Genomic DNA, 27,088 nt, shown 5'->3' with positions numbered 1-27,088 from the left:
AACAGATCAATAGGTTTGATCTGGTGACTGTGCTGGCCACTCCATTATAGACAGAATACCAGCTGACTGCTTCTTCCCTAAATATTTATTGCACAGTGTGGAGCTGTGCTTTGGGTCATTGTCCTGTTGTAGGAGGGAATTGTCTCCAGTTAAGCGCCGTCCACAGGGTATTGCATGGCGCTGTAAAATGGAGTGATAGCCTTCTTCAAGATCCCTTTTACCCTGTACCAATCTCCCACTTTACCACCACCAATGCACCCCAGACCATCACATTGCCTCCACCATGCTTGACAGATGGCGTCAAGCACTCCTCCAGCATATTTAAATTTTTTCGTCATCTCACCAATGTTCTTCTTTGTGATCCGAACACCTCAAACTTAGATTTGTCTGTCCTTAACACTTTTTTCCAATCTTCCTCTGTCCAGTGTCTGTGTTCTTTTGCCCATCTTAATCTTTTCTTTTTATTGGCCAGTCTGAGATATGGCTTTTTCTTTGCAACTCTGCCTAGAAGGCCAACATCCCGGAGTCGCCTCTTCACTGTTGACGTTGAGACGGGTACTGTGTAATGATGCTGCCAGTTGAGGACTTGTGAGGCGTCTGTTTCTCAAACTAGACACACTAATGTACTTGTCCTCATGCTCAGTTGTGCACCGGGGCCAGCTTGCGCTGTTCTGTGAAGGGAGTAGTACACAGCGTTGTACGAGATCTTCAGTTTCTTGGCAATTTCTCGCATGGAATAACCTTCATTTCTCAGAACAAGAACAGACTGACGAGTTTCAGAAGAATGTGCTTTGTTTCTGGCCATTTTGAGCCTGTAATCGAACCCACAAATGCTGATGCTCCAGATACTCAAGTAGTCTAAAGAAGGCCAGTTTTATGGCTTCTTTAATCAGAACAACAGTTTTCAGATGTGCTAACATAATTGCAAAAGGGTTTTCTAATGATCAATTAGCCTTTTAAAATGATAAACTTCGATTAGCTAACACAACGGGCCATTGGAACACAGGAGTGATGTTTGCTTATAATGGGCCTCTGTACGCCTATGTAAATATGCCATTCAAAATTAGCCGTTTACCGTTTAATAATTAATTTACAATAATAATTTACAACATAAAAAATGTCTACACTGTATTTCTGATCAATTTGATGTTATTTTAATGGGCAAAAAATGTGCTTTTCTTTCAAAAACAAGGACATTTGTAAGTGACCCCAAACTTTCGAACGGCGGTGTATGTATGTGTCAGCCTACTTTATTATAAACATGTTAAATAGGTTCTATTATATTTCAAAATTCAAATCAAATAATTGTAACCTTGTAAGGCTGCATGTCCTGCACCAGCATCGCATGTTCTCTCCCAGCTTCATGGTTTGAACGAGGTGCGTAATTCCATTCCATATAATACAGTGTAATACAGTCCACGCTCAAAGATTAGCCTGCTGGAGCTAGTTTAGTTGTTTTTACCCTAGAGAGCGTAGCTACATCGATGGGCTTATATGTTTTTGTTGTTGTACGTAATGTGCTATCCATGTGCTGGAGAACGGCAAAATCATTTGGGGCTTTTTTGGCTTGGGCTCAAAATGTGTCGAGCTCATAACATTTATTTTAATGTATGGCTCATCAGGCTTGAATTTTCATGCTGATCAAAGCTCTAATCCAAATTCAGACATTTATATGCTTTAAAATGACACTTGTGGTTTTGGTGGGAAATAGTTGGTTACCTGAGAGAAAGGTGATTTATTCTCGGGATGTAAAATACCGGGAAAATATTCAACCCTAGTCCACTCCGCTCTACAAACAGTCCTTAGTCTGGGGTCGGTTCCCATCAGGCCATGTGTGGATACATGTGGATTATACTGCTGGGGAACAATACCCGAGCACATGACCTGGGCCTGCTAGAACATTCCACAACCTGACCCATTCGCTCCCCCCTTGTCCACACACACACACACCACAAGCCCCCCCTGCTCGCCCTTCGGATTCCCAAAGAATGTTCCCAACGCCTTTGGTCGAAAAGACCAATCCAGCCAGTCTTAAACATGTTAACCCTTTAGGAAAAATACCACTACCCTACAATCCCACTAACTATGGGATTAAGCTATAGGTTTTGATATTTTCCGTCTGTATTAAAGGAATGTGTTGTTCTCCTCTGCGGTAGCTAGTTCTCTGGGACTCTTGTTTTTTTTTCTCCCGCTTGTTTTGCATCCCTGAGCAACAAGAACAACATGCATGACAAATGCTCGAATCTATTTTGGGAGTTGGTGTTTTTTTTTGATATCGCTGTTTATTACGGTAAAGTTGCACGAACTCAGTAGGCGCTTGAGTTACTTTTTAAAACACCTATATGAGTGACATTTCCGTCCTCTCAAAAAGATCAACTCCGTCGTGAGCTGCCAATAACTCAATAAACGGAACTTCGTCGACCCACCCATCCACCTGTTCTATTGTATTTGGTAACTCATATATCTGACTGTTGTCTTTTCCCTTCTCTCCTCTCTCCCCGTCTTCCCTGCAGGATAATATGTGAGACGGTGCGCTATGAAAGACATGAAGCCAATGAAGTGCTCTACTAGTAAGTACCCATGTGCTTTGTATGTGTGTGTGTGCGTGTGCCTAAGTGCACGTTTTCTTAATACATCCATTCTTAATAAATCATATCTACATATTCTCTGCCAGATGCCTTCACACTAGACATGATCAAAGTCCAACTTATTGACATGCAGCGATTAGGCCCCCAATGCCGCAGAGCACAGAGCTGCATGATTTAATTGACTCTAATGAAAACAAATGGGCGTGAGCATCGACGCGGTCACTAGATACCCTCTCAGTGCTACCTAGGAGTGATTCTAAACCACTCTGCTGCACCGCTGAAGCGGAGACCTGCAAGGTATTCTGGAACAATTGAATTTGGCCTACTCTACAAGTCATTGAGTTGTGGATTGATGACAAAGTGTAGATTTAATGGCTTCTAAATTGCTCGTCTTGGATCGTTTGCTCCTGGCTAGCAAGGCTGTTTGAGGTAATGCTTTGCATTCTGTCTTCCAATTCAGACTGAGATAAGATAGTGATGTGCCTTGAGAGGGTTGAAAATGCTGTGCACCTCCGTGTGTATGCGCTTTTGAGCATGTGTGCGCGTGCATGTGGTGTTTTTATGGTGTGTGTGTGTGCACAATGTTGGTGCATGAGAATGAAGGACCCCTCTGGCGCAGTTCAGTCTCCTGTTGGCATGGGCCACTCATTGCTTTGCCCCAAGACATCCTGTTATGAGGCCAAGAGCCAGAGAACGGACAGAGACACACACACCTATCCCTCAAGTAGGCTTCCCCCAACCCTGACGATGGACAGTCCCAGTGATTTCACACTCGATTTTTGTTTCCAAAGGGAGCGTGCACAAAAGAGATCCTCCACGCTACCCGTACCACTCCATTAAGAGTTAATTCGTCTCCCATATCCCTTCTAGATGTGAATTGTCCTCTGAAAGTAAGTGACAGCAGAAGCAATTGACAGACTGGGAGTAATGATCCATTTTTAAATGATTTTTGTATAATTAGATGTTTGAGTAGTTAATTATTAATCTAGTTGTTAGAGAATGGTAATGTATCATTGGTATAATTTGGTTGAACAGTGGAGAGATTATATTTTTCATTTGATTGATATAATGGTGTAGCTGTTGTGTAATTTATGTAGGTAAATGTTCTCTAATGTGGTTGTGCCTATCTAATTGGTATTAGGACTTACGTCATATCGAGAGGTTTGTTGTCAAATATCTCTGAAGAGAAATAATGACCTTTTTAGAAAATCACTTGTTATAGCTTTATCAACAGTGGCTTTAAGGTGAGGAAAAGGTCAATGAATTGACCCTATAATTTCCTCAAAAGCCAAGAGTAGTCTAGATCCCTATCTGCTCCCCTCTTCTTTCCTCTGTGTCTATGTGCACGAATAGGTGCAGGAGACGGGCTCGGTATCTCATTCTGAGTGATGCGGGACCTGATTAAACAAACGCAATGCAGATTAGCCAGTATTGTCTTTATTATTGGAGCCCCTCTCACAGAGACCCCCTTAGGCCCCCCCCCCCCCTCCCCCATACGATTTAGCCCTAGCCATAGAGCTGCCTCATTAGATGAGAGCAGGGCTGTCCCAGAATGCCCTAGTCAGAGGGCACACACACACACACACACACACACACACACACACACACAGTTGTGCATGCATACACATTTGTACTCACACACACACGTACAGTTGAAGTCGGAAGTTTACATATACTTAGGTTGGAGTCATTAAAACTTGTTTTTCAACCACTCCACAAATTTCTTGTTAACAAACTATAGTTTTGGTAAGTCGGTTAGGACATCTACTTTGTGCATGACACAAGTCATTTTTCCAACAATTGTTTACAGACAGATTATTCCACTTCTAATTCACTGTATCACAATTCGAGTGGGTCAGAAGTTTACATACACTAAGTTGACTGTGCCATCAAACAGCTTGGAAAATTCCAGAAAATTATGTCATGGCTTTAGAAGCTTCTGATAGGCTATTTGACATCATTTGAGTCAATTGGAGGTGTATCTGTGGATGTATTTCAAGGCCTACCTTCAAACTCAGTGCCTCTTTGCTTGATATTATGGGAAAATCAAAAGAAAACAGCCAAGTCCTCAGAAAGAAGATTGTAGACCTCCACAAGTCTGGTTCATTCTTGGGAGCAATCTCCAAATGCCTGAAAGTACCACGTTCATCTGTACAAACAATAGTACAAAGTTTAAACACCATGGGACCAAGCAGCCGTCATACCGCTCAGGAAGGAGACGCATTCTGTCTCCTAGAGATGAACGTACTTTGGTGCGAAAAGTGCAAATCAATCCCAGAATAACAGCAGAGGACCTTGTGAAGATGCTGGAGGAAATGGGTAGAAAGGTATCTATATCCACAGTAAAACAAGTCCTATATCGACATAACCTGAAAGGTCGCTCAGCAAGGAAGAAGCCACTGCTCCAAAACCGCCATAAAAAAGCCCGACTACGGTTTGCAACTGCACATGGGGACAAAGATTGTACTTTTTGGAGAAATGTCCATTGATCTGATGAAACAAAAATAGAACTGATTTTGCCATAATGACCATCGTTATCTTTAGAGGAAAAAGGGAGAGGCTTGCAAGCCGAGGAACACCATCCCAACCGTGAAGCACGGAGGTGGCAGCATCATGTTGTGGGGTTGCTTTGCTCCATGAGGGACTGCTGCACTTCACAAAATAGATGTCATCATGAGGTAGGAAAATTGTGGATATATTGAAGCAACATCTCAAGACATCATTCAAGAAGTAAACATTTGGTCGCAAATGGGTCTTCCAAATGGACAATGACCGCAAGCATACTTCCAAAGTTGTGGCAAAATGGCTCAAGGACAACAAAGTCACGGTATTGGAGTGGCCATCACAAAGATCTGACCTCAGTCCTATAGAAAATGTGTGAGGGAACTGAAAAAGCTTGTGTTAGCAAGGAGGCCTACAAACCTGACTCCGTTACACCAGTTCTGTCAGGAGGAATGGGCCAAAATTCACCCAACTTATTGTGGGAAGCTTGTGGAAGGCTACCTGAAACATTTGACCCAAGTTCAACAATTTAAAGGCCATGCTACCAAATACTAAGTGAGTGTATGTAAACTTCTGACCCACTGGGAATGTGATGAAATAAATACAATCTGAAATAAATCATTCTCTCTACTATTATTCTGACATTTCACACTCTTAAAATAAAGTGGTGATCCTAACTGACCTAAGACAGGGATTTTTACTAGGATTAAATGTCAGGAATTGTGAAACTGAGTTTAAATGTATTTGGCGAAGGTGTATGTAAACTTCTGACATCAACTGTATGGTAGTGGGTGTGACATTTAGCCGGCACAATGTGGATGAGTAGCCAGGCAAGTCTTATATCGGAGTAGGGCTATATGTGCAAGACTACAGGCACTATAGGTGCAGACAAGTGAATAAATGTATTTGGCTAAGGTGTATGTAAACTTCCGACTTCAACTGTATGCGCTCCCATTGGCCAAAAATAGTAGTGGAGCGAGGGGGCATCTGGTTCCCCCCGCTGCTTGCTTGGGGCTAGTGTGGAGACACTTTCAGCACTCTCATTCTACCCACGCTTACATGTGTGTGTGTGTGTGTGTGTTTTTTTATTGTGTGTGTGTGAGCGAGCGCACGCGTGCCTGTTCTAATGTGTACGGAGTATGTATGCTTGCATGAATATTATTGGGCAGGGTAGGGGATTCCTCTTGTAGACATTGACTGGGGTTCTTCCTGGATAAGTACTGGGAACAAACAGTGGTAAAATCAGATACAGTCTCCCCCTGTGGAGAATCTGAATTAAGGATCTTTAGCTGCAGTGGTTCCCTTTTACTTTTCTATTTTTAACAATGAGTTCTGTCTACCTGGGGACTGTGAGGCATTAAAGCCAAACACTGTAAGATAGAAATACTGATGACCCCTTTTTTAAGGTAAACCCCCATTGCTCTGCACAGTAGGGCCGGGAATATACCAGTATGGAGATACTCGTTAGTATCGTGGCAAGGAAACGAAACACGAAGCGGATTTAACTTCTTTAGGAAAACAGTCCTAATGTTGGAAACAAACATCATTATGTTGTCATCCAGAGTCACAGTTACTTATTTTCCAAGCTAAAGCACACAACATACAGCAGGTTTTTAACGGACCAAAGAGTGCGGTCTGCTTTGTGTTTTCATTCTTTGCCATTTGAAAAATATATTGTGATATTGGTATTGTCCCAACTCTAATTGCACAGTTCCTGAGGTTCAAGGCATAGACGGCACAGTTTGGATTGGGAGGTTAAGAACTGTAATTGTTACAAGGCTAAGCAACTCCCATCTCACTTCCAAACCTGAAACCCCAAAGTGAGGTTGATGGTGTGCGTGCTACAGGCAATACACCACCATCTTAGTACATCACAGTTCCTAAACCCGGAGTATTTCACTTGACGGGAATCGATTATACCTTCCAGCAGTCCTCATCTCTGGGCATTCCTCTTCCCTGATGTCTGTCTGTCTTGTGTCCATGCGTGTCTAACTTCCCCAGTGTGTGTGTGTGTCTCTCTTCCAGTGTGTGTGCAGCACTCACACACAGCTGTCTGGAAGTTTTCCCCACCCCAGCTCCTATTCCCACCAGGGTCCTACTGTAATCAGCTGGGAACATGCCCGCTTGCGTCTGGAAACAAGGTCATCCGATTAGGGATAACCATTGGGAAGAGACCTGGGGAAGAATGTTATGTTACATCCAGACAACGCGTAGGGAACATGGTGTTTACGTCCTCTGTTCTAGGACCATTGCATTTACATCCTTCTGTATGTGGAAATCTAGATTTAAAAAAAATATATAGGTATTTAGTTTACTATGAGAAATACCACTGTAAAGGACAAAACACACTAAAGATGGGTGTAGAAAGGCAGATTCAATGTGTCAACTGATGATTTACTGATTAATCGCAATGAGAGTGATGGTCTCTAGGAATTGGGAAGAGTCATGTCAGTATTAGGGTTAACAATATTCTGTAGTAAGAACCATCCTCTCTGTGTGTCTGTCTGTGTGAGAGTTCAGACTGTGTGTGTGTGCACGTACATAGGCTTACGGTTGCAAAACAACAGGCTAGGTATTGCTCTGCTTCAGCCGTTATGGGCAGCCGAGCTGTGCGCCTGGTTCCTCTCTAGGTTTCTTCCTAGGTTCCAACCTTTCTAGGGAGTTTTTCCTAGACACCGTGCTTCTGCATTGCTTGCTGTTAGGGCTTTAGGCTGGGTTTCTGTACAGCACTTTGTGACATCGGCAAATGTAAAAAGGACTTTATAAATACATTTGATTGTGGATGAGAAGAATGCGCTTTTTGTTTCCTTAAATGCTCTTGCATCAACAACCTTTGACATGTTTGAGTCCTTTATGATGTAATGTGATTTGTGGATTCAAATAAATTCTTTTAAAGTGTGTGTGTATATAGATGTACTTGTACGTTCACATGCGTGCATTTGTGCTCGTCTGTTTGTTTGGGCCTTAATTTGTCCCCATCTATCCCTCCTCTCTAAATGTGTGTGTGTGACACAAACCTTGGGCGTGCCATATTTGCCATGGATTGATTTCCTCCAGACTACCTCTTAGAGCCCTCCCCTGGTGGGACTTGGTGAACGCCCTGACCAATAGTTACACACGACTGGCCGATTTGTAGCACTGGATTTAAAGGGAGTCCAATGGCAAGACGAGCACTTTAAAAGCACATGAAGCATGCACAGGGAGAGTCATGTCAGTATTGGGGTTAACAATATTCTGTACTAAGAACCATCATATCAAGCACACTTTAAATGCACAGTATATACACTGTACTGTAGTTTAGCAGACCCACCCCTTTAGAAATGGTGTCGGGTCATTGTTTTGCCTCTCCCTCCCCTAATATCCCCCTCACTCCAACATAATTTGATCAACATAATTTCATAAGGAAGGGTGTGTCTGGTAAAAATATTGATGGTTAAACAATTGCCTCTCCAGCTTCTAACAGACCCTCGGCTCCTCTCCTACCACCTTTCATCCTGTCTCTAGATGCTTCCCGGTGGTTCAGGCTTGTTGTCGCCAAGTGCTTTTCCTACGAGCGTTTCCCCAAAAATGCACGTGACCCAGTTCAGTCGAGCCTTCATGGCGCATAAGACTTTCCTGTCTTTTTCTACTTTTTAGTTTTCTTTGCTCCTACTAGGAGCAAGGGAGCGCCTCTGCATGCCGGCGATGAATAATTGAACGTTTCATTTGCGACTGCGAGGGAGGAGAGGAGGACGATGAAGGGGGCAACGAGTGCATCAGAGGAAAGGAGGGGAAATGGAAGCCGAGGGATGGAGAGAGGAAGGAGGATTCACGCTGCGTCAGTACGGTGTCCTACACTCAGCCTCATTAGCTCCAGATAGAAGGTGTGGGGAGAAGGAAGGGGGGAGAGGGGGACGGGGCGACTACTTTGTTTCTCAGAGAATCTCTCTGTGTGTGTGTACACGTACGTAGGCTTATCATATGTGGGCTTCAGATTGAAAAACAACTGGCTAGGTATTGCTCTGTTTCAGCCATTATGGGCAGCCTAGCTGTGTGGAGGTAAAGGTGCCTTTTGATTCCTTATGTGCTCTTGCATCAACGACCTTTGAAATGTTTGAGTCCTTTTCAGATGTGATTTGTGGATGCGAATAAAGTATTTTAAAGTGTGTGTGTGTGTATAGATGTACTTGTATGTTCACATACTTGTGCACTTGAGTGTGCAATGTGCTCGTCTGTTTGTTTGGTCCTTCATTTGTCCCCATCTATCCCTCCTCTCTAAATGTGAGTGTGACACAAACCTTGGGCATGCCATATTTGCCATGGATTGATTTCCTCCAGACTACCTCTCAGAGCCCTCCCCTGGTGGGACTTGGTGAACGCGCTGACCAATATTTACACACGACTGGCCGATTTTTAGCACTGGATTTAAAGGGAGTCCAATGGCAAGACGAGCACTTTTAAAAGCACATGAACAATGCACAGCAGACTGTGCTTACTCTGAAGAACAGCAATAGCATGGTCTACTCTGTAGTTGCTGTAGAACTGAACTGTGACGACAAAGCACAAGTCTATTCCTTGTTATAGCATCACATGGTAGAGACTAGGGGACTAGGCCCATAGGAAGGTGAAAACCAGTGTCTGTTGAACTGAGGTCTCGTGTGAACTCAAATGGCGAAGCCAAAATCCCCTCAATCAAGCCGTACCCATTCCTATGCTCCATTTAGAAGAAGGAACAACATTGTTGTCTGTACTGGTGTTTCCTCCTAGATCTGCACTTCCTCATTATCAGTGGGCGGTTTCGTGTTGGAGCTATTGTTTGAATCGTTTTCTTGGCAAGCCATGGTTCTCTGTCGGAAAACCCTCTCATTGGACTGTTGAATCCTCCCTCATTGGCTAGTGTACTGTAGTCCTCTGGTGCTTCTGGCTACTTTAAACTGCAAACCTGACCGTATCTTCACTGGAAATGCCAACTAGACGGTTTTGATTTGGGAGCTGGACAACTGTGTGTCATCGTCTATGTTGTCATAACTTGACAGCGAGCTGAACTGTTTAGGGTCAGTGTGAGTTTACTGTAGCATGCTGTCTGTGTTTTCACTTGGGTGTGGGCGGGTTTGGATATGTGATTCAAGTGTTCAATTCTCTCGTTCTCTTTCACAGCCCGGATGACGTTGGAAGCTGCTGGTTTATTCTACTGTCCGGGTCCGTCTTCATCAAGGAGTCCATGTTCCTGCCAAGAAGCAGGTACGAACAACAGCAAGTTGATACTCTGTAATCAAATTGTCCACCATTTTGTAATCATGTTTTTGACCCGAAGGTGTCTTATATTTGCCTGACGACGTATCCTGAATTTAATTTGGCTGCTCTATCGATCACTCCATACATCAGTGAACCTGCTATCCTAGAAGTTGTCTGTGCTGATGTCAACATTTTTGGGACCAGACACAATGGTTTGAATGTGTTCGCATTCGAGAAGTCGCCGGAAAGGAAGCAAATCCAGACTTATTTTGGAGAAGATACAGTTGAAGTCGGAAGTTTACATACACTTAGGTTGGAGTCATTAAAACTTGTTTTTCAACCACTCCACAAATTTCTTGTTAACAAACTATAGTTTTGGCAAACTATAGTTTTGGCAAATCTACTTTGTGCATGACACAAGTCATTTTTCCAACAATTGTTTACAGATTATTCCACTTCTAATTCACTGTATCACAATTTCAGTGGGTCAGAAGTTTACATACACTAAGTTGACTGTGCCTTTAAACAGCTTGGAAAATTCCAGAAAATGATGTCATGGCTTTAGAAGCTTCTGATAGGCTATTTGACATCATTTGAGTCAATTGGAGGTGTAACTGTGGATGTATTTCAAGGCCTACCTTCAACCTCAGTGCCTCTTTGCTTGACATCATCGGGAAATCAGCCAAGAACTCAGAAAAAAATTGTGGACCTCCACAAGTCTGGTTCATCCTTGGGAGCAATTTCCAAACGCCTGAAGGTCCCAAGTTCATCTATACAAACAATAGTACGCAAGTATAAACACCATGGGACCACGCAGCCGTCATACCGCTCAAGAAGGAGTCGCGTTCTGTCTCCTAGAGATGAACGTACTTTGGTTCGAAAAGTGCAAATCAATCCCAGAGCAACAGCAAAGGACCTTGTGAAGATGCTGGAGGAAACAGGTACAAAAGTATCTATATCCACAGTAAATCGAGTCCTATATTGACATAACCTGAAATGCCGCTCAGCAAGGAAGAAGCCACTGCTCCAAAACCTCTATAAAAAAGCCCGACTATGGCTTGCAACTGCACATGGGGATAATGATCGAACTTTTTGGAGAAATGTCCTCTGATCTGATGAAGCAAAAATAGAACTGTTTGGCCATAATGACCATTATGTTTGGAGGGAAAAGGGGGATGCTTGCAAGCCGAGGAACACCATCCCAACCGTGAAGCACGAAGGTGGCAGCATCATGTTGTGGGGTTGCTTTGCTGCAGGAGGGACTGGTGCACTTCACAAAATAGATGTCATCATGAGGTAGGAAAATTATGTGGATATATTGAAGCAACATCTCAAGACATCAGTCAGGAAGTTAAAATTTGGTCGCATATGGGTCTTCCAAATGGACAATAACCCCAAGCATACTTCCAAAGTTGTGGCAAAATGGCTCAAGGACAACAAAGTCAAGGTATTGGAGTGGCCATCACAAAGCCCTGACCTCAATCCTATAGAATATTTGTGGGCAAAACTGAAGAAGCGTGAGCGAGCAAGGAGGCTTACCAACCTGACTCAGTTACATCAGCTCTGTCGGGAGGAATGGGCCAGAATTCACCCAACTTATTGTGGGAAGCTTGTGGAAGGCTACCCGAAACGTTTGACCCAAGTTCAACATTTGAAAGGCAATGCTACCCAATACACTCAATTAGTATGTAAACTTCTGATTTCAGCTTTTATTTCTTTCATCACATTCCCAGTTGGTCAATCATTCTCTCTACTATTATTCTGACATTTCACACTCTTAAAATAAAGTGGTGATCCTAACTGACCTAAGACAGGGATTTTTACTAGGATTAAATGTCAGGAATTGTGAAACTGAGTTTAAATGTATTTGGCTAAGGTGTATGTAAACTTCCGACTTCAACTGTATGTTAGTGGGTGTGACATTTTAGCTGGCGCAATGTGGATGAGTAGCCAGGCAAGTCTTATATCGGAGTAGGGCTATATGTGCAAGACTATAGGTGCAGACAAGTGAATAAAATGATGGTCAACACCTGAAATGTTCGTCCCCCGACTGAAATGTTGATCTGATCCAGTCTTTCACATGGCATTCACTTTCCCGACCTGTGGGCTTCTTGAAACAACGCTCCTCTATGTAACAGACTGGCAATACAAGGCGTATACAACAGTGACTTTAGAAGCTTAGCACTAATTATTCTCCCGGACCTCAGGGTCCGTATCAGTCATACAACACTCATAGTGGAGCAACGCTTCCACAGAATGGCACAACGTAGGCCTATTGGGAAAAGTGTCATGACTCAGACGGCGACTCCGCCTTTTTCTGTTTTTCAAGGTGAAAGTGTGCGAAGGATTTGAGGATATTGGCAGATTACACTTTAATGCTTGAGAGGCAACCACTAGGGAGAAGGGGTCTGAAAATGTTTACTAAGCGAATGTTTCAGGCACCATGCAGAGATGCACTTAGTCATGCAGGAGGAGCTATATGGGTTGAATATTAGCCCACTTGTTTTCGGAACTATGCTTTTTCATCCCAATCTTTACAAAACATGCAGTGAAAGACACTGTATGTACATCTTGGGCACGTCTTGGAATTACTAGTGTATGTGTGCACTTTAATAATTTGTGAATCATGTGTTTTGCTTGGTCAGTATGCATTGCGTGCACGCAACTCTCAAATATACAGACCCACATTAACTCTCCATAACAGCCAACCAACATATGGCTTTCGTCCAAAGCAAGAGTGACTGACACGTTTTTGATGACCCACAATAAAAATTATTCCGCTCATCAATCTGATTGTAGGTCGCAAGAGGTCATGGCACGATAAGTCATCACCACAGTTACCGTGTGACCTTACACGCCTTCATAGGCCAGGAACCAGCCAATCAGCGTTCGGGTACTGCATCAAGCCAGTCCATTAACATGGTACCGGCGAGGGCGGCGGTATTGGTTGTGACACGATGAACTTGAATAGACCCCCGATGGGAGTTCCTGGAGCTTTTAAAGACTAGGTGGAGTGGGCCCCACTAGGGCTGTGGCGGTTGTCCTGATGTTAGGTCCTGATTTGGCTATGGCTGTGGGCTACACTAGTTCATTTAGCAGACAAGATTTGCGTAGAATTCCGTGGCGTTTTATGTGAAGAATACAATTGAACAAAGCTGAATAAAATAGAATGGATATTGCGCCTTTTTCTGTTGAGTGGTTAAACAAGAAAATAGGTACTCCTATATGCTTAATTTTGTTATTAATGTAACTTTAGTTGACGCAAAAGATCAGAATGTATAGCTTAAAATGTTGATCAAATATTCAGCCATTTTTTCACATAGCCGCTGAAATGCGCACACGGCAGTAGGCTTTAAGCGCAAATGTTCCCTTAGCAGGATAACACCATTATCAATCAAAAGTGACCACCAATGCAAATATGCATGTAAAGCTTTTATTATGGTGAAAATGATCTTCCCCAAACTTGAAACTCACGCATTGCATACCAGTTATGGTATGCCAGTTACGCTCCCCTCCCGTTGTAAAGCGGATACATGTGCTTCATTTTAAGAAGTTATTTGGCCACTTTAGTTGTGATACAAACCTTATCAAAACATACAGGCCTATGGGCTTGGCTACATGAGGTGTGCGTGACTATGATTAGAAAAAGTCACAAAAAAAGGCATTGTTTCTTGCCTTTAAAGTGGGTGTCATTCACAAGTGATAACATATCATTCACAAGTGACAGGCTAATATTGTCACCCATCAGACTATTCTTGATTTAATCTTGTCTTTACATATACTAAATAATATATGTGTGAAATGAGTTTGATTTAGAATGGACCATTATCGTGCACCTGTATCGAAACAGGGGCAGGGGGGAAAATACATGTCATCTCTGCACTTAAATAGTGAATGGACGCTTTTCCTGTGGTCCATTTTCATGCCAGCCAGGTAGTCTATACTCCTGTTGTAAAGATAAGCAATGTGCTTAATATTAGGAAAGTTGAGAAATAAATATAGTAGGCCTAACCTATAGGATCCTTCTCTTTCTAAGAGGCCATCACTCTGTTTTCTCGAGCAATTTTATAGCCTGTAGAAATGTTGCGCAACATGAGCTCATGGGCTGTCATGAAGTGTTTTGATTCGATTTTCGATTACATTGGCATCGATGTCAGAGTGATTAGAGGGACAATAGAGTGCTGAGTACCAGGCAGTTAGCAAGTTTGGTAGGCTACTAATGACCATCAGCAGCAGCAGAGCTTGGAGAAGCCTAATAACCGTGACTAAACGGCCACGTGGAACTTGACTGCCTTCATGACTCATGACCACCGGTGTGGCGGTAATACAGTCCACCGCAACAGCCCTAGGCCCCACTCTTCATTTCAACACCACCAGGCATGTTGGAAGAAGCTGATATGCCTTCAGTCTCTCTTGTTCTCTCAATCTGGGTCTCTCGCTCTTGCTCTCACACTTACTCGCTCTATCCAGTTTCCTCTCTCACTCAATCGCTCACTCTCATTCACGCTCTCCTCTCATTTACACCTTCATTCTCTCTTACTCTTTCATGTTCTCTTGCTTTATCGCTCACTCTCATTTACACCTTCCTCTCATTTACACCTTCATTCTCTCTTACTCTTTCATGTTGTCTCGCTTTTGCTCTCTCTCTTTCTGTGTGTCTCTCTCTCTCTCTCTCTCTCTCTCTCTCTCTCTCTCTCTCTCTCTCTGGCTGTGTCTCTCTCCCTCTCTCTGTCTGTGTCTCTCTCCCTCTCTCTGTCTGTCTCTCTCTCTCTCTCTCTCTCTCTCTCTCTCTCTCTCTCAGAAGGAAGGATGACTCAGACAGTCATTAAATGAAGAATCACAAGAGCAGTCTGCCCTATCTAAATGAGGGTCTACGTGAAATTAAAGACAAAGAATAATTTGTTTGGGTATAAATAGTATGTTCTAAATGGTTTGGCTGGCATACATTTCGACACGTGCAAATGTCAAAAGCGTCACAATCTTTTTCTGTTTTAGAAAAAGTAAAGGTTGAGTAATGTTGACTTGTACAAGCGCTGGGGGTTTTATGTTTTCCCTGATGCCCACTCCACTTCCGTCCAAACCTTGAATCTCTCGCTAAATCGCTCATTTAATATTTGTAGCCTTTCATTTCTTTTAGGAGGTAACGGTTTGAGCATCTCCATTTAGGATTAACTTTGTATATCTTGATTAACATAACACAGTTTGCCAGCAGAGCTAGAAATGGTTAATGGATGCAGTGCCCTATATTAACCCTTTATGGATCATATTTCCCCTTCGATTTGTCGTCACTTCCCCATATTATCACCTGAACTTAGCAAACCACCCACACTTTGTTTGATAGGAATGTAAACCTTATCGTGTGTAACTCACAAGGCTCTGGTCAAATATAGTGTACTCAATAGGGAAAAGGGTGCCATTTGGGACACAACCCTTTACTCACTGTAACCGGAGTCATTTCCTATTGAGAACCGGTCGCGCCTTTGTCCGATGAACTTCTGTAAAGCCTCTGAAAGACATACAATGACAAGTCTGTGACAGAAGAACGGACTTCGCACATTCATCCAGTTTTGCTGTTGTGGGAGTTGCATAATAACTTGACCATTGGAACAATTTTTACATTTTTAAATTGTTACTCACTAAGGCAATGTTGTTGCCCAACCCTTGTTTTGAGGTACTTTTATACAGTATATATAGTGTATGTGGACGCCTTCAAATTAGTGGGTTCGGCTATTTCAGCCGTACCCGTTGCTGACAGGTGTATAAAATTGCACACAGCCATGCAATCTCCATAGACAAACATTGGCAGTAGAATGGCCTTACTGAAGACCTCAGTGACTTTCAACATGGCACTGTCATAGGATGCCACCTTTCCAGTTCATCAAATTTCTGCACTGCTGGAGCTGCCCCGGTCAACTGTATGTGCTGTTATTGTGAAGTGGAAATGTCTAGGAGCAACAACGGCTCAGCCGCGATGTGGTAGGCCACCACATGCTCACAGAACAGGACCACCGAGTGCGGACTGTCCTCAGTTGCAACACTCACCACCGAAATCCAAACTGCCTCTGGGAACAACGTCAGAACAAAAAAAAAATTGCGGGATTTTCATGAAATGTGTTTCCATGGCCAAGCAGCCGCTCACAACCCTAAGATCACCATGCACAATGCCAAGCGTCTACTGGAGTGGTGTAAAGCTCGCTGCCATTGGATTCTGGAGCAGTGGAAACGTGTTCTCTGGAGTGATGAATCACACTTCATCATCTGGCAGTCCGAAGGATGAATCTGGGTTTGGGGGATGCCAGGAGAACGCTACCTGCCCCAATGCATAGTGCCAACTGTAAAATTTGGAGGAGGAATAATTCTCTGGGGCTATTTTTCATGTTTCGGGCTAGGCCCCTTAGTTCCAGTGAAGGCAAATCTTAATGCTACAGCATACAATGACATTCTAGCTGATTCTGTGCTTCCAACTTTGTGGCAACAGTTTGTGGAAAGTCCTTTCCTGTTTCAGCATGACAATGCCCCCGTGCACAAAGTGAGGTCCATACAGAAATAATTTGTCGATCGGTGTGGAAGAACTTGACTGGCCTGCACAGAGCCCTGACCTCAACCCCATCGAACACTTTTGGGATGAATTGGAACGCCGACTGTGAGCCAGGCCTAATCACATTCTCTTGTGGCTGAATGAAAGCAAGTCCCCGCAGCAATGTTCCATCATCTAGTGGAAAGCCTTCCCAGGAGAGTGGAGGCTGTCATAGCAGCGAAAGGGTGGGCCAGTTCCATATTAATGCCCATCATTTTGGAATGAGATGTTCGAGCAGGTGTCCACATACTTTTGGTAATGTAGTGTACTTAATTTGCTATTTGTCACCACACAACCTGCATTACTATTAGCAAGCTTGTTGATTTCAACCAGTGAATCAAAACCTGATTGTGGGTTAAACACTTGGTTAAGACAAAAACCAGGACCAAAACAGTGCTGTATTGCACAATACACTCGTAGGGTTCATGTGAACGGTCTGCAGGGTGTGGGGGGAGCAAGGGTCACCATCTAACTTTCACTCCCACCACCCCACGCCTGGCCAAACTCCTGGTTTGTCTGCTCCCAGCCCTGCAGGAAGTGAGCCGTGCTCTGGTAGGTTGTAGCTGAAATGAAGTGAGCTGTGCTCTGGAATGTTGGCTGTCCGCACAGCGTAGCCAGAAAGAGGCAGAGACAGAAGCTTCCACACACACCCTCTGACACACTCACTCAAACACCAGCACGAGGGTGCGACTGCAAGCGGAGCGAAATGCTGGGATTGATCAGAACTTCCTGAACTGGATATAGCTACACTTCAAGGACTAGTTCTAGGCTGAGGAAGGATTTTGAGAAAGTGGATATACTACCAAGTGTCAACCCTCTGACAAGTTTATAACCAAGGGGTAAGTATCCATTGAGCTTTTCTTAAGCACTGGGTGTGAATCTGTGAAAGCATGTTTTCCCCAGGAGTAACAGCGTATGGTAGCACAGTAGAAAGGTGGTAGATGAAATGTTGACTTCTCCAGCAAGGGAACTGGTAGCTATAAAACATTTGAGTATATGAAAGACGTCAGGAATGCAAGGGATCTCTTTTAATGTTTATTTTGGTATGGTTAGCGAGCAAACTGTTCCGCCAGTTCAGCTCACAAGAGAGACTTGTTAGGTCGAGAAGGTTATACATCAGTTTGAAAACTTGGAGAGGGAAACTGACTAAATGTACCCTTATACCTTCGAGTATGTTTGGGAAATGTGTGTGTTGAGTTGGCTGTAGGCATGATTTGATGTTTCTGAGGCACTCGACTGTATTTCGGCACCATTCAAGCATCGTCAAGTCATATTTCGGGAAGCGAAAGTCACAAGTCACTCGTGGATTCTTTGCTGGGATGTCAGTGGCTATTTCCAGTTCAGGACGTCTGTGTGCCCGAACATTATTTGTTTGTGTTGGAAGGGCAAAAAGTAATCTGACTCTCAGCACCTTTTGATGCCCTCGAACCATCCAACTTTCTTTTTACCCGTTGGTTGGTTGGATTCTATAAACTATTCCTTTCCCGGTCGTGTTTTCAAAGGCGCTCCTTCTGCCCAACTCCTTTGGCTTCACCACCTCCAAGCACAAAAAGTGTTGTATATCCAGGGGTTTAATCTTTGTCTGGCTTATGGGCCATGGATGATTTTTTAAAAAGCCATTCCACCCTGGCTCTCAGCCCTCCCTGTCTCCTGGTTAAAGGGCTTAGCGGAGTGTGGAGACCCCATTGTAGGATCAGTTCACACAGTCCAGGGCAGGGGTTTTGATGTGGCCCAACCTGCCAGGGAGTCTCTGTGTAGCTTGGGGGCCACAGACGGGGGGCCGGCGACGTGTGTGTGGAATGGCATGGAATGACATTCCAGACGCCCAGGGTGTTGTGTAACGCGGGAATGCCAAATAGAGGCCGCCGGAGCGGGGGAGATGATGTCCGTCAACATGCCGGGAGAATTCCTACGCACCAAGGCTAATAAAGGGACTAGTAGTGCTCTGGCATGCAGGGAATGATAATGATAGCCAGAGCACAATGGAGTCCTATGTCATATTTACACTGCGTCAGTGTTTGAACAGACGCTTACATTCAGTCACTTACAGCTAGACAGTCGGCTCACACACACGGGCCACATTCTAACATAGGAAACGTGTGTGTAAACCAAACATTGTTAGCTCTAACCTACTACAACTGAGACTGGAGTGCTTCTCAGTTTTCTAATAAAAAAAACCCATCTTCATCATTTTCTATGTAATCCTTGATTTTCACATAATGCTTAATCACATCCCGTCCTTTACATGTGACAAGTTATGAACCTGTGTCATGTCTTCACAGCTTATCGAATTCTTAACCTCCTATTGTTTCTATCTTCTTATTTACATTCCCGAAGAGCAAACACAGCATTGTTATGACTGGTCTGGCCAGGTGGGGAAAGTAGTAGTGGATTGAGCCCTAAACAAGTCCCACATCCATAATCCATTCATAGTATCTCATAGCATTTGCAGTGCGGAAAGAACTCTATGAAATGGCGTGTCAGAGTACTTATGTAAAGGGTAGGGCATGATTGAACACTCCATTTGGTGTTCTCCCATTATGGCGTAGTGTGTGTGTGTGGGGGCCACAGCTAATAGTGCATTAAGCTGCAGCTCAGTCAGTCACATGACCAGTGATGTCAAACAGTAATGATTGGCGTTAACCCCACACAGCTTAACACACTCAACATACAATAGCCCTGCACATCATTTCTCCTTTAGAACAAGTTTTAATATGCTTTTGTGACACATTCTTGTCACTCATCAAATGTAACCTTGAAATGCTAAATACTAGCATTTAGGATTAATGGGAACAAACAGGAATATGAAAGGAACATTGAGAGGTTCACACGCTTGGAAGAAAAAAACTTTGGCGTGGCAACTGCAGAACTGACAGAGAAAAAAATGGAGTGATGGAGGGAGGGAATACTAAATCTCAGTCAGGTGAAGGCTAGCGAGGCACATGGCTTGAGAAAGAGAGCGAGAGGGGTGGGTAGGGGGAGGTGTAGGCCTATTTCCCTGAGGGGTGCGCACCGATAGACTGCAAGCCAGACGAAGGCCGCCCGGCAACATGTCGCCATGGGCCGAGGTCTCTAAAGCATTTGAGAAATGCCTGGCCCGAGGTCCTTACCTGTCAGACCTGACTGTGTTGCTGGGGGCTATGATGGATGGGCGTACTGGCCTTGATGCAGTTAGCCGCTGCACTAACCGATTTATGAGGATTGAGAGACTATGGGTGTAATGGTGAATAGTTAGCCCAGCTCTTGATCTCAAAACACCCTAATGACAGAATTAATGGAGTTATGAGTTTTAATTAATGGACCATAAATTAATTGAATGGGTGGTAATTCTTGGTCATTATTTTGTACCTAATTGACAGGTATCTGTTATTAGAGTGTAACATGCACCATTGCATAATCCAGGTTGGATTAAAGCAGAGGTTCCCAAAATTTCTTGGCTCACGACCCCATTTTGATATTTTCGAAAATTCTCGCAACTCATAACCATGTGGGGGAAAAAGTATCTAAATAACAGCCAATGTTAACTTTTTTATTTGGGGCTATGGCAGTCATTTGAAAAACATTCTAACATTATTTCTGACTGTCTTCTCAACTCACCATCACATACTTTTAATGTGGGGCTATGACAGTCAATTGCAAATTAGTCTGACGTATAATATCTAATGAGATGGGTGTACTTGACGCATGTCGCGTCGGAGTTTCTCAAAGTCAGGGGGTGTGGTCGGCAGTGAGCACCTCATCTCTGCTATCACATTCAACCTGAATCGATATTTCGTTTTATTGCAGACGAGAACACTGAATCCAGCTTCACACAGTTATGAGCTGTCAAAAGGGTGCCGTGAGTTTTATGGTGCTTTCACTACAACTGGGAACTCTACGAAAAATACGATGTCAAATTATGACGTCCGTGATCTTCAGGTCCGGAAAGTCGGAGCTCGAGAAAGGCCTGAGTTCCCGAGTTGAATGACCTTTCAAAACTATTTTTCGCAGTCAGTTATTATATATTTTTTTTTAGTACCCAGTTGTCTTGAACGCACTGAAGTTGGAAGTCTGAGATTTCCGAGTTCCCAGTTGTCTTGAACGTGGCACTAATGCTCAGAGGGAGACGGCAGGATATTCCCTTTGAGTCAGAAACCGTAACTCCTCCATAGTGACCCATGAATGAGAGTTGTTCAGTCAGAGTTTTGTCTTGATTGCTCGCAATAGCATGAATTCTTTATTTACCAGGGTTATCGGACAAAGGTATTGTGAGTTTCTGTGCCTCTGCCTCCCCACCCATTTTCACTGTATCAATTGCGGCCGGTAATATCAAAGTCTGCAATAGTGTGTGGTTTCATAGAGTAGTGGGCGTAGCCATTCAATGTGGGAATGATTCAAGTGCAATGGTCAAGTCCAGGCCTTCCCCATGATCTGAGGGCGCTCTCTGGTTTAATTTTCTTTTAGATTTTCATCATTTTCATTTTTAGATTAAGGTAAACCACATTACGATGATTTTGAGATACAAAGACTATCATTTATTGATATATATATTACACACACACACACACACAGTACCAGTCAAAAGTTTGGGCACACCTACTAAGGGTTTTTATTTTTTACTTTTTTCTACATTTTAGAATAGTAGTGAAGCCCTCAAAACTATGAAATACATATGGAATCATGTAGTTACCAAAAGAGTGTTAAACAAATCAAAATATATTTTAGATTCTTCAAAGTGGCCACCCTTTGCCTTGACAGCTTTGCCTACTCTTTGCTTTGTCTCATTATTCTACAATGTAGAAAATAGTACAAATATAAACTGGTACTGTGTTTGTGTGTTGTATGTATATATTTTTGGGGGGGCGATTTTGGAAGTTCTTCCATAACCCCTAGTTTGGGAGCCGCTGGATTAAGGATAGGCTGCCATCAGTAGAAGGTTATGTAAATATGATGCCGTTTGCAACACAACTTGGTGGTGAAATGGCAAGAATAATGGCTTCTGCACAGCATATAAAAAATATATTCAAAACTGGTAGATGTTTCTCAGACCACTATTTGAACATTCTCTGTGACTAGAGTTTATGTTGAAGACATAATCACATCAGTTTGGGGGGTCACATCAACACACATTTTGGTGTTGGTCATTTTGTAAATATGGCACAAGGGAGCCCTTGACTCAAATGTGGGTCTGAATGCATCATACAACGCTTGCAGTCTTGAATCTTCATCCAGCCCCAAGTTTTTTTTCTTTTTTTCTAATTTACCCTACTCATGATTTCCATGGCTGCTGCCCCATTTCAAGACTTTTGTTTTTTCCACTTCAATATTCTACACCACTACTCACTGGAGAGCACATATACTGTACAGCCTGTGATGTCACCAAGTGGACTTTTCCACTTGTGGTGTATTTCTGTGGTGTATTTTTACTCTGAGGAACTTTAGAGTGAATCTTCGTCTGTCTGTTCCATCGTTGGAACAGGATTTCCAGATTGAATCCCAATGATGCCAAGTGAACGGTATTAAAAGTGCCTTTTCCTGCCTTAAACTCTTCTTTCTTCTCTCTCTCCTTTGCTCCCCATCACCAGTTTTGGAAAGCGTTCTGCGGGGAGCCTGAGACGCGGATGCGAGTGCATCGTTCTGGAACCTTCTGAGATGATTGTGGTGAGTCCTGCCGCCATTGCCAACTTTACCACAGTGGCGTCACATCAGGCAACAGCACACCACACTCACTTCATACACTGATGTACTGGGACGGGTGGTTTACAGAAGATGCGACTTAGGGCTTAGGACTTATAGGGACATGGCTTAGCAATGACCTAGCATGTTTTGAGGACTTTTACACCCCACCTAATTTAGGTGCCTAGATTTTAGGTCTACTTAATGGCCTTTATTCTTTATTTATTGTGGACCAACAAGTAATGCTAGTGCTTCACTTGACATGCATACATTCAGCTATAGTACTGTTTAGCTATAGCGGGTCTCGTCCCGTGTAGCTATAGCAGCTGTTTTATTGTTCACTGCGAGCTCGAATACTTGGCTAAATGTAATGAATATAATAAAGTGCTTCAGTAATTTCCAGTCAGTGATATATAAGGCTACAGTCAGTGATAGAACGTTTGACCGAGTTTTATGGTGACATCAAATGTTGGCACAGACCTTATAAAAAGCAAAGTTGAAAACCAATCAGTCCAGCTTTACCAGGGTATAAAAGTAGCAACACAACACAATCTGCTGTCGAACAGGAGACCTTGGAGGTGTGCTATATCTTTTAAGATATATAAGCCCACTGTCATTTTCTCTCTCTGACGTGTGCGAGCACACACCACACATAATCACCCTCACACATAACCAATCACACTCGCACGTAATCAATCACACACACATAATCAAGCGCGTACACAGACACACACATACTACAATCTGACACAGATTCTATCGCCTAAAAATTGCTCCGTTTTGAATAGAGCAATCATACCTAACCAGTTACGTCATGTTACTGTTAATCGCCAACTGTCCTACAGTATGGCTGCCACAAAGATCTTCTATGTAATCATAGTGTCCTATGAGTGTCTCCAATAATAATTGTATAGATGGCACCTTTTTGTTAAATGTGGCTCCAACCGCTAAGCTTCAGCTTTTCTAATAGCCTTCTCTCCTCCTCTCTGTCCTACTGTTGATCATTACTACTTCCTGGCGTAGCCGCAGCTATTATGGGCGCAACAAGCAGCCTATAATTACTGGGAGAAGGGCTTTGGGGTGCTATGATACTAAGACACCAGCAGCTCTCGCTCTTAAGCCCCCAGTCTCCAACACATACTACAAGCGATATACGCAAGATACTGAAACTGATGCACACGCAAACCAAAATCATACTCGCACACAGACACATGCGCTCAAACCGATACATACACACATATGCACAGTCAACACACACCCACACACACACTGAAACTGATTGACACACTCAAACCAAACTGATACGCACATCACATGCACTCTCGCTCCTCTCTCAAACACAACTCTCTCTCATCCGCCACAGCTCCCCTGCCGTTGCCATAGCAGCAGTTGGTACGGCAGAGAGAGAGGTAGAGAGATTTTATGTGTAATCCCAAAGGCTGAGTGCTGTGAAATGCGAAGCCGCAGTGAAGAAGCTTGTGAGGGAGGAGAGTGTGCCAACTGTAAACGCCTTAAATGTGTCATTCTAGCACCAGGCCTATTTCATCAGGCTACTACACTTGACTGTTAAGTATTAAGTCGTTGAAATGCATTTTGTGAGCAGAGAAAAGATGTTGCTGCAATATTTTGCAGGCAGAACATGTAGTACGTGTATTTCTGTCTTCTGATGGCCGATGCCTTGTGACTCGCTTTCTCCTCAACCTCAAGTTGTACTCATAATTTGAGGCCAATTGGGACATTATCCCTTATTACGACGGTCATTTTGAGCCATTTCATGGGACTGTGACTCCCGAAGGTGATCGACGGCAGGAGCAGTGTGATCATAAGGGAGGGAGGGCAGCATCTGACTGAATGACTGAACTCAAGACTGAATGACTAAATCTGAATCACATCAGGGCAAGGGGCCGGTATGTCTCCCTTTCTCCATCTCTCCTTCCATCTCCCTCTGTTTGTCTCCCCTCTATCTTGTTTTCTTCCTCTCGCTCTCTCTCCATCCCTCTCTTGATCTCTTCCTCTATTTTATCCCTCTTCCTTTCACACGCTTGCCTTGCCAATTCATTATATACCTCTCTCACACACCTCCCTCTCTCTCGTTCCCCCTCTCCTGGAGTTGTGATAGCTTCCTTTGATGTCGGAGGGGAGTGTTGAGGCCCAGCCCACACACGCTGCAATTTTTACGCAGTGAGAGGGGCGGGAAGAGGGGGAGGGAGGAGGAGGAGGGGAGGGCGAGGAAAATAAGACAGTCACTCCTTCCTTTCCTCCTACCCGATTTCCCCAGGTGGACTATATGGATGAAAATGAGGAGTACTTCCAGCGGCAAGCATCGCATCGACAGTCCCGCCGGAGGTTCCGCAAGATCAACCAGAAGGGCGAGCGGCAGACCATCATCGACACGGTGGACCCGTACCCCACCGGCAAGCCGCCCATAGCCAGGGGATACCATACGGTGAGTCACCATCTAGCTACCTGGCTCCTCCTGTTTAGTTAGTAACTAGGCTGTTTTGTGTTGCTGGACACTCGTGGTGTGAAAATGGAGTGTCCAGTTTGTGTAGTTTGAGTTTCTGTGTTGGCCTAACATACTCCTTACCTTGCCTCCGCTCGTGTCGGCTAACATAGCCCTTGTCTAAGCTTGTTGGACGCTTACCTGTGTAGCCTACTAGTTAGTACCTTATATACTGGTCTGTCTAGCCTACTAGTTAGTACCTTATACCCTGGTCTGTGTAGCCTACTAGTTAGTACCTTATACCCTGGTCTGTCTAGCCTACTAGTTAGTACCTTATACCCTGGTCTGTGTAGCCTACTAGTGAATACCTTATACCCTGGTCTGTGTAGCCTACTAGTTAGTACCTTATACCCTGGTCTGTCTAGCCTACTAGTTAGTACCTTATACCCTGGTCTGTGTAGCCTACTAGTTAGTACCTTATACCCTGGTCTGTCTAGCCTACTAGTTAGTACCTTATACCCTGGTCTGTCTAGCCTACTAGTTAGTACCTTATACCCTGGTCTGTCTAGCCTACTAGTTAGTACCTTATACCCTGGTCTGTCTAGCCTACTAGTTAGTACCTTATACCCTGGTCTGTCTAGCCTACTAGTTAGTACCTTATACCCTGGTCTGTCTAGCCTACTAGTTAGTACCTTATACCCTGGTCTGTCTAGCCTACTAGTTAGTACCTTATACCCTGGTCTGTCTAGCCTACTAGTTAGTACCTTATACCCTGGTCTGTGTAGCCTACTAGTTAGTACCTTATACCCTGGTCTGTCTAGCCTACTAGTTAGTACCTTATACCCTGGTCTGTCTAGCCTACTAGTTAGTACCTTATACCCTGGTCTGTCTAGCCTACTAGTTAGTACCGTATACCCTGGTCTGTCTAGCCTACTAGTTAGTACCTTATACCCTGGTCTGTCTAGCCTACTAGTTAGTACCTTATACCCTGGTCTGTGTAGCCTACTAGTTAGTACCTTATACCCTGGTCTGTGTAGCCTACTAGTTAGTACCTTATACCCTGGTCTGTCTAGCCTACTAGTTAGTACCTTATACCCTGGTCTGTCTAGCCTACTAGTTAGTACCTTATACCCTGGTCTGTCTAGCCTACTAGTTAGTACCTTATACCCTGGTCTGTCTAGCCTACTAGTTAGTACCTTATACCCTGGTCTGTGTAGCCTACTAGTTAGTACCTTATACCCTGGTCTGTCTAGCCTACTAGTTAGTACCTTATACCCTGGTCTGTCTAGCCTACTAGTTAGTACCTTATACCCTGGTCTGTGTAGCCTACTAGTTAGTACCTTATACCCTGGTCTGTCTAGCCTACTAGTTAGTACCTTATACCCTGGTCTGTCTAGCCTACTAGTTAGTACCTTATACCCTGGTCTGTCTAGCCTACTAGTTAGTACCTTATACCCTGGTCTGTCTAACCTACTAGTTAGTACCTTATACCCTGGTCTGTCTAGCCTACTAGTTAGTACCTTATACCCTGGTCTGTCTAGCCTACTAGTTAGTACCTTATACCCTGGTCTGTCTAGCCTACTAGTTAGTACCTTATACCCTGGTCTGTCTAGCCTACTAGTTAGTACCTTATACCCTGGTCTGTGTAGCCTACTAGTTAGTACCTTATACCCTGGTCTGTCTAGCCTACTAGTTAGTACCTTATACCCTGGTCTGTCTAGCCTACTAGTTAGTACCTTATACCCTGGTCTGTCTAGCCTACTAGTTAGTACCTTATACCCTGGTCTGTCTAGCCTACTAGTTAGTACCTTATACCCTGGTCTGTCTAGCCTACTAGTTAGTACCTTATACCCTGGTCTGTCTAGCCTACTAGTTAGTACCTTATACCCTGGTCTGTGTAGCCTACTAGTTAGTACCTTATACCCTGGTCTGTGTAGCCTACTAGTTAGTACCTTATACCCTGGTCTGTCTAGCCTACTAGTTAGTACCTTATACCCTGGTCTGTGTAGCCTACTAGTTAGTACCTTATACCCTGGTCTGTCTAGCCTACTAGTTAGTACCTTATACCCTGGTCTGTCTAGCCTACTAGTTAGTACCTTACATGTATAC

The 27,088-nt window shown here is 43.8% G+C and overlaps 1 protein-coding gene across 1 annotated transcript in view; it reads left to right on the top strand.

Annotated features, from left to right (window-relative positions):
- LOC120062243 (rap guanine nucleotide exchange factor 2-like) overlaps positions 1-27,088 on the top strand; it is a 130,621-nt gene that overhangs the window by 45,735 nt on the left and 57,798 nt on the right. The window contains exons 3-6 of the mRNA XM_039012066.1: positions 2,514-2,570; positions 10,227-10,310; positions 22,446-22,521; positions 24,815-24,982. Of these exons, the coding sequence (XP_038867994.1) occupies positions 2,514-2,570; positions 10,227-10,310; positions 22,446-22,521; positions 24,815-24,982 (385 nt within the window). The remainder of the gene's footprint in view (positions 1-2,513; positions 2,571-10,226; positions 10,311-22,445; positions 22,522-24,814; positions 24,983-27,088) is intronic.

This window comes from Salvelinus namaycush, chromosome 17 (genome assembly GCF_016432855.1).
Source record: "Salvelinus namaycush isolate Seneca chromosome 17, SaNama_1.0, whole genome shotgun sequence".
Taxonomy (NCBI): Eukaryota; Metazoa; Chordata; class Actinopteri; order Salmoniformes; family Salmonidae; genus Salvelinus; species Salvelinus namaycush.
The sequence above is the reverse complement of the archived record's forward strand: the minus strand, read 5'-3'. Positions and strand labels throughout refer to the sequence as shown.